Source organism: Lepus europaeus, chromosome 14 (assembly GCF_033115175.1).
Source record: "Lepus europaeus isolate LE1 chromosome 14, mLepTim1.pri, whole genome shotgun sequence".
NCBI classification, from domain to species: domain Eukaryota; kingdom Metazoa; phylum Chordata; class Mammalia; order Lagomorpha; family Leporidae; genus Lepus; species Lepus europaeus.
This window is the reverse complement of record NC_084840.1, coordinates 94,552,701-94,560,818: the sequence shown is the minus strand read 5'-3', so window position 1 is coordinate 94,560,818 and position 8,118 is coordinate 94,552,701. Positions and strand designations below refer to the sequence as shown.

The 8,118-nt window shown below is 53.5% G+C and overlaps 1 protein-coding gene across 6 annotated transcripts; it reads left to right on the top strand.

Annotated features, from left to right (window-relative positions):
* Positions 1 to 18: 18 nt before the first annotated feature.
* On the top strand, positions 19 to 7,115 carry THNSL1 (threonine synthase like 1). 6 transcript variants are annotated; one of them, XM_062211171.1, is made up of 4 exons: positions 336 to 462; positions 1,740 to 1,803; positions 2,710 to 2,864; positions 4,749 to 7,115. In XM_062211171.1, the coding sequence occupies exon 4, from the start codon at positions 4,796 to 4,798 to the stop codon at positions 7,025 to 7,027; it is 2,232 nt and encodes a 743-aa protein (XP_062067155.1). In that variant the 5' UTR covers positions 336 to 462; positions 1,740 to 1,803; positions 2,710 to 2,864; positions 4,749 to 4,795; the 3' UTR covers positions 7,028 to 7,115. The 6 variants fall into 6 exon arrangements, with proteins under 6 accessions (XP_062067157.1, XP_062067155.1, XP_062067153.1 ...); XM_062211173.1 differs by lacking the exons at positions 336 to 462; positions 1,740 to 1,803 and adding an exon at positions 19 to 86; XM_062211169.1 differs by lacking the exon at positions 1,740 to 1,803.
* Positions 7,116 to 8,118: the final 1,003 nt, after the last annotated feature.

Genomic DNA, 8,118 nt, shown 5'->3' with positions numbered 1-8,118 from the left:
CGCTTCACCTCTTCCGGCTAGGCCTTCCCCGGCCTGAGGCGCTTACAGGGAGGCCACTGCGGACCCGTGCCTTTGGGATGAACACGGTATCTTACAGAAGCTTCCGTTCCTGTCCATCGCCACAACTCGGACGCGCACCCACTGCGCAGGCGTCACGCTATAAGGCTCTCGTGCGCAGGCGCCAACCGCGGAGGGGCGGGGCGGGGGCGGGGCGAGCGGGGACGCCGCGCCGACGTCGGCCAATGAAGAGCGTCGGACGCCACGGGGGAGGAGCCCGAGCGGCCCGGAAGGGAGTCACGTGGCCGGCGGCGGCGCAGGCGCAGAGGCCACCGCGCGGGGTCGGGGCGCGCCTGGGGCCCGGGTTGCGGGGCTCCGGCTCCCGAGGCGGCGCCAGCGGCTGTTGGGGACTCGCCTAGCCTTTAGCCGCTCCCTCTGCCCCGCCTGCTCGGGGTGATGTTCTTGGTGAGTTACTGGCGGAGGAAGAGGACAGAGGCTAGGGCCGCGTCCGCCCCCGTCGCATGGCCGTGCGCTCCGGCTGTCCGCTTGTAACCGCGGGCCTCGGTCCGGCCTCGTTGTGCCCCGCGGTTCCGACCCGGTCTGGCCGGAGCCCCCACGCACCGCAGGCTCCCGCGCCCCACGCTCCGGAGGCTCCCGCGCGCCGCTCCCTGCAGCCCCACCCCCGCCCTGGCCCGTGCACCTGCTGTTCCCCAGGGACTCAGCCTTGGTGCCCGTGTGGGGGCCACCTTATGGAAAGTTTGCTTCCGGAGAGGCGGCTTGCTGCCGGTTTTGCCCCCCGAACCGCTGGCTGTGCCGTACATCTGTGCAGCTGCTGAGACAGGCCGACAGGCCCTCAGCCCGACCTCCGGGAGGCGTTGGGGTGGCCCTGGGGGAGGTGACTGGCCGAGCGCACAGAGGAAGACTGGCAGAGCTGCGGACATGCACGCTGACATTTTGAACTCAGGGTCTCGCCGTCAGCCGTGTGCGTAGTGAGGGACCAGTGTCGTTTTCTGGTTAGCGAGGATCCTCGGGGATTGTTTGCGTTGACTGGTTCTTGGAAGAGCCGGCCGGCCAGAGCAGGGCAGAGTTAAGGAGCCGAGCCTGGCGGAGCTTGGACATAGCGTTATCTTTTACCGATGCCGGTCTGTGTGTCCGTGGCTGTAAGCTGCCAGGGGGAGTTGGCTGAGGGCCTCCTCGCGGCGCTGTGTTTCAGTGATGGGGCTGCTGACTCGGGTTTCTCCCGAACACGGTGATCTGCGGTTCCGCTTGCCTTTTGGTAGTTTGCGTAGGCAGCTGGCATTTCCGCCTTTCGTGATTCCCTGGAATGGTGGTGCTCTTCCAGGGAGTCCGTGTTGGTGGGTATCTCCAGGGGTCAGCAGACTTCCTGTGGAGGGTCACACGGGCATCCCCTGCTGCTTTCCCTGGTGCACGAGCAGGGAGCTGGGTCGGAAGTGGAGCAGCCGGGACTCAAACCGGTGCCCACGTGGGATGCCGGCACTGCAGGCGGCGGCTTTACCCACTACGCCACAGCACCGGCCCTTCAAATGAATTTAAAGTTAAAGTTATGCATTGTGAACTCAAAAAATAAGACACCCTAATGTTATATGCGAAAGCCTCCCACAGAGGTGGTGAATCAGGCTATTCCATGCAGTGCCCCCAAGGCAGTGGGTACTAAAGTAAGGTCCCAGAATACACTCAGCAAAATAAATCGCTAATAGGGTTCACATGTACGGTGGTCGCAGGTCCTTGGTTTCCTTCAGCGAAAGGATTCAACTGTACCTAGCAAAGTGATTGCTGACATCAGGGGTAAGCACTTTTCCCTGAAGGTTGTAAACAAACGGTTTTTTTTTTTTTTTTTTTAATGCCCTACCTTGTCCCTAGATAAGCTGAGTGGATTCGTAGGTTCTTAGCCCATTATGGTGGAGCAACAGTGATTTGTGTTATAATGTATATTTTTTAAAAAGATCTATTTATTTATTTGAAAGAGTTACACAGAGAGAAGGAGAGGCAGAGATAGAGAGGTCTTCCATCCGCTGGTTCACTCCCCAATTGGCTGCAACGGCCAGAGCTGTGCCAGTCCGGAGCCAGGAGCTTTCTCTGGGTCTCCTATGTGGGTGCAGGGGCCCAAGCACTTGGGCCATCTTCTACTGCTTTCCCAGGCCACAGCAGAGAGCTGGATCAGAAGAGGAGCAGCCGGGACTCGAACTGGCGCCCGCATGGGATGCCGGCACTGCAGGCGGTGGCTTTACCTGCTACACCACCGTGCCGGCCCTACAATGTATATTAACGTGGGTCTGCAGCCACCATGGTACATGCTATGAAGTTCTTAATCATTTCACCCACATTTTAGGTCCCCAACGGCGGCAGGTGCTTTGTTTGGCCTTTTACAGTAGGTGTTTCCTGCAAATCGGATAATCCAGATGCTCATTCCATAGCTTCAGCCCACTGATTTTTTTCCTCCTCTTGTGTAAATCATTAAAATTTCCGGTGTCATCCGGTCAGTGTTTGGTTATGCTGCCTCTTATTGATTGGTGGCACAGAGTGCACCAGAGCTGTTTAGTAAACCCTTTCTGTGATGAGATGTTGGGGGGGGAAACCCAGGACCTCAGCAGATTTGGAGAAACGCGAGTGTCCCTTTGAGCCGTCAGGAGGTTTGCCTCCACGCTCGATGCCGTGTGCGGTTACGGTGAACTTGACGTCTCTTCATTGCAGACTCTGTTTTTCACAAAGAGCGGCCCTGCCTCAGATTCAACAGACTGTTCCCGTGTGGCTGGAGTTCACGAGTCAGCGGGAGTTAAGCACCGCGCACAGACGCTGCCGCCACAGGAGGGAATGAATTGCTCCTCTCCACACTTCTGATTCTACTTGTAAGTGAAATCCATAGCTCGGGTGCCATGGGTTACGTGTTTACTTGTGGAACGGAGTGTAAGCCACTTAGTAATATGCAATTGAAAGTTCTTGGAACAGAGACAGACCTTTTAATATCTAACATTGGGTGGAGAACAGGAAGAGCCCCCATGGTGTGGCTGTGAAGTTATTCTAGCCAAGCTGGCAAGCGCCGAAGCATTTATTAAACTGCGTCGTGCGTGGCCAATGCTTGACTGGTCTGGTACAGGTGCTTGTCTTCATGGAGGATCTATCGCTAAAGACAGGACCTTGGGGCCAGCGCTGTGGCATAGTGGGCTAAGCCTCTGCCTGAGGTGCCAGCATCCCATATGGGCACCAGTTCAAGTCCTGGCTGCTCCTCTTCTGATCCAGCTCTCTGCTATGACCTGGGAAAGCAGTAGAAGATGGCCCAAGTGCTTGGGCCCCTGCACCCACATGGGAGACCCAGAATAAGCTCCTGGCTTTGGATTGGCCCAGCTCCGGCCATTTGGAGAATGAACCAGTGGATGGAAGATTCATATTTTCTCTCTCTCTCTTTCCCTCTTTTTCCCTCTCTTTCTCTGTAACTCTGCCTCTCAAATAAATAAACAAATCTTTAAAAGACAAATAAATAAAGACAGGACGGTAATCAGCCCGAGGAGTTACAGAGCTGCTTTGGGTACTGGAATAAGTATTTCTCTCCGCTTTGGAAATATTCTTGCGATTCTTGACTGTCTCACCAGGGTCTGGGAGCTGAGTGAAGCCCCTCACTCGTGGTGTTTTAATACCAGAGTCCCGAGCAGCAGGCTGCGCAGGTGAGGCCGAAGAAGGGGAGCCGTTGACCTCAGGGCTGGTTATTGCTATCGGCAGAAAATGACACCTTTCGCTCTGAATCTTTTTAAGACCTTTGGTGTGAATAGTGTGTGAGCCTGCCCTTTACCAGTGTGCGTGTGAAGGACACGTCAGTACGCAATGCCATTCCCCTGTCCTGTCGTCAGGGTGTTGCTTCAGCGTTCTATGAGCAAAGATTCCTCCATTCCAGTTACCTGTTGTGCGTCCTGCAAGAAGTTCATGCGGAATGTGATGGTCTGTCACCTCGTCATGTAACTAAAGGAAGTTATGTATCAGGAATATCGTTGCACTTTGGTGAACGGCAAGCAAATGGCACTCCAGTCCCAAATATTCTTTATATGTTACAAGCCAATAAGTAGTTTTCATTACAACATCTCGTTAAAGGAAGAGGAATGATTTAGTATGTTTTTTAAAAAAGCATCCATGATACAGCATTTTCTGAATAGGTTTCTATTGTTTGTAGTTACTTTTTTTTAAAAGTCTTCATTTTACAGTCTCTTGAGATTTGAGGAGATACTATTTCAAAGGATAACACGCAACATCTGAGAATTTGAGCTGAGACAGTCTTTCTTATTTTTTTTAAAGATTATTTATTTGAAAAACAGAGTTACAGAGAGGCAGAGGCATAGAGAGAGAGGGAGGTCTTCCATCCGCTGGTTCACTCCCCAACTGGCCACAACGGCTAGAGCTGATCCGAAGCCAGGAGGCAGGAGGTCTCCTGGTTTCCCATGCAGGTGCAGGGGCCTAAGGACTTGGGCCATCTTCCACTGCTTTCCCAGGCCACAGCAGAGAGCTGGATCAGAAGTGGAGCAGCCAGGACTAGAACCGGCGCCCATAGGGGTTGTCGGCACTGCAGACCAGGGCTTTACCTGCTACACCACAGTGCCAGTCCTGAGATAGTCTTTCAAATGTCCTGTATGTACGTTTGGAACATTTCAGAAGTTCATGTATCGTGACCATGGCCATATTCATTCCCGTTGTGATTTTAACAGTGTTGAAATTAGTAACCAGATGTCTTTTTCTGTTTTGGAAAGGGCTAACGCCAGTTCTGGGTTGGCGTGTGCAGAAACGTGGGAGGAGGATGCTTCCCTTCACCCGATGCCGCTGTCTGAAGCACATAGCTCGGGAGTGCTTGTCTGGTGTGCAAGTCAGAGCGGGGAAACACGCACGCCTGTGTCTTCCAAGAGCCCTGGGACTTGCAGAATTTGGGAAGTCATGGCATTCCACACACACTCTCCTTGGAAACAAAAATATTGTCCTGATGGGACCTCCGGGCGCTGGGAAGACAACCGTGGGCAGAATCCTCGGGCAGAAGCTCGGGTGCTGTGTCATAGACGTGGATGACGACATCCTGGAGAAAACCTGGAACATGAGTGTGTCCGAGAAGCTGCGGGACGTGGGCAGTGAGCAGTTTCTAGAAGAGGAAGGGAAGGCTGTGCTGGGCCTCTCCGCGTGTGGAAGTGTGATTTCGCTGACGGGCTCCAATCCTATGCATGACGCCAGCATGCGGCATCTGAAGAAGAACGGGATAGTTGTGTACCTGGACGTGCCTCTCCTCGACATAATTGGCCGTCTGAAGCGAATGAAGGTGGACAGGATTGTGGGTCAGCGTCCTGGAGCTCCTATGAAAGACTTGCTTCAGATGAGACGGCAGTACTACAAGAAGTGGTACGACGCCCGCGTGTTTTGTGAAAGCGGGGCGTCCCCAGAGGAGGTAGCCAACAAAGTGCTGAGCGCAGTCCAGCGGTACCAAGACGTGGACTCGGAAACCTTCATTTCAACAAGGCACGTGGACCCCAGAGACGGTGAGCGCAAGGTGCCGGCGAAATTCTTCAGTGAGGCCGTAGTGGAGGGCCTGGCGTCTGACGGCGGGCTCTTCGTGCCCGAGAAGGGACTCCCAGCGGTGAGCTGCGGGGAGTGGAAGAGCTTGGTAGGCGCGAGCTACGTGGAGAGAGCCCAGATCCTCCTGGAGAGGTGTATCCATCCCGCAGACATCCCCGCCGCCAGGCTAGGGGAGATGATCGAAGCCGCCTACGGGGAAAACTTTGCCTGCTCAAAAATCGCCCCGGTCAGGCACCTGTCGGGCAACCAGTTCATCCTGGAACTGTTCCACGGGCCCACCGGCTCCTTCAAGGACCTGTCTCTGCAGCTCCTGCCGCACCTTTTTGCCCACTGTATCCCACCCAGCTGCAACTACATGATACTGGTGGCCACGTCCGGAGACACGGGGAGCGCAGTCTTAAATGGCTTTAGTCGGCTTAGTAAGAATGACCAACAGAGAATAGGCGTGGTCACCTTTTTCCCCGAGAATGGGGTCAGTGATTTTCAAAAAGCACAAATCGTTGGCAGCCAGCGGGAAAACGGGTGGGCGGCGGGCGTCCAGGCGGATTTTGATTTTTGCCAGACGGCCATCAAAAGCATGTTTAACGATTCCGACTTCACTGGCTTTCTCACCGCGGAATACGGAACCACCTTGAGCTCAGCGAATTCCATAAACTGGGGCCGACTGCTCCCCCAGGTCGTTTACCACGCCTCCGCGTACCTCGATCTGGTAAGCCAAGGGTTCATTACTTTCGGAAGCCCCGTCGATGTGTGCATCCCCACGGGCAATTTTGGTAACATGCTGGCAGCGGTCTATGCCAAAATGATGGGGCTCCCTATCCGGAAGTTCATCTGTGCCTCCAACCAGAACCACGTTCTGACCGATTTCATCAAAACCGGACACTACGACCTGAGGGAGAGGAAGCTGGCGCCGACCTTCTCTCCATCAATAGACATTCTCAAGTCCTCGAACCTGGAGCGCCACCTGCACCTGATGGCTAACAAGGACGGGCCGCTGATGGCAAAATTATTCCGTCAGCTAGAAAACCAGCACCACTTCCAGATAGAAAGGATGCTGGTGGAGAAGCTCCAGCAGGACTTTGTGGCCGACTGGTGCTCCGAGGCGGAGTGCCTGGCAGCCATCAGCTCCACCTATGACGCTTCCGGCTACATCCTGGACCCGCACACCGCCGTCGCAAAGGTGGTCGCCGACAGACTGCAGGACAAAACTTGCCCGGTGATCATCTCGTCCACAGCCCATTACTCCAAGTTCGCACCCGCTGTCATGCGGGCGTTAAAGATCCGAGAGATCAACCAGACGTCATCAAGCCAGCTGCATTTGCTGGGCTCGTACAATGCGTTACCCCCACCGCACGGGGCCCTGCTAGCCAGGACGAAGCAGCAGGAGAAGATGGACTACCAGGTCTGTGCCGCTGACGTGGATATCCTCAAGAGCCACGTGGAGAAGAGAATCCAGAATCAATTCGTGTGAAAGTTTTCTGAATAGAACAGAAATTGGTGCCACCCTCCCCCGCCCCAGTGATAAGCGTTCAATAATAAATCTCAAAAGTTGTTTTGAAGTACCGTAGCCTCTTGCCTTTTGTATCAGGTGTGTGTCTTACCTGTTCCCTTTGGTAACCTCAGGACTGGACGCTACACCTGCTCTGTGCGTCCTTAGATCCGTAAGCTACGAGTGACAAGGTAGCACAGCGCGCAGCCTCCTGCTGTCCTGCACTGCTCTCTGCTCGCAGTGTTTGTCTCAGTTTCCACTTCCTCGTCACCTCTTTTAAGTGGACCAAAATGTCTGGTATTCAGTTTGGCAATGAAAATAGGTAAGTGTGGTTGATATGGATACATCTGTAAGCACTAATTAGTTCTCCAGTGACTAGAACGCTAATATGCCACCCACCATGACTAGCTTGGTTTAAGGAAGTAGTAAACTCCTTGGTTAAGACTATGCCAGTGCTTTTAACCCTTCTCAATCCCATTTTAGTCTAACATCTTCTCCCACACTGCCCAGATTACGTAAGTGCTCTGTCCATCACTCTCCCTTGGGTCCATAGGATTACAGTAATGAAGTTTGGAAATCAAGGCCATCTAAACCCAGAATGTGACAGCGCCGTTACTTTGCAGTGGTCACAGAAGTAAAAGTGCTTGCCCATTTCAATGTTCCAAAATTGAGTATTTCACTGGTTTTAATAGAACCGCGTTTATACTTATTCCAACAGCAGGTTTCCCATGTTAGAGTCCACTTCTGTATCATTTGTCATTCTCAGTGCACATGTGTCTTTTTGGCAGCTGAAACCACATGCAAGTGATGTACATACTTCATTTATGTTCTTTTTCTAGTCACAGCCCATTTTAACCATGGCTTATGTTTGTGCATTCACTGGCTGACTTATGTCTGAGAGGGCCCATCTGTGCAATGGACTCTTCCCACCACCGGACAGCGTTCTTGTGTACTCTGTCTTTGCTGATAACGAGGACTTCATTGTTCTGGGGAACTACCTCCACGAACAAGCACATTGAAAGTTGTAATGATGAGGGGCCAGCGCTGTGGCGTAGCAGGTTCATCTGCCGCCT

Excerpts from the sequence above, each read along its gene's own strand:
- THNSL1 (XM_062211173.1), top strand. The coding sequence starts at position 4,796 with ATGCTTCCCTTCACCCGATGCCGCTGTCTGAAGCACATAGCTCGGGAG.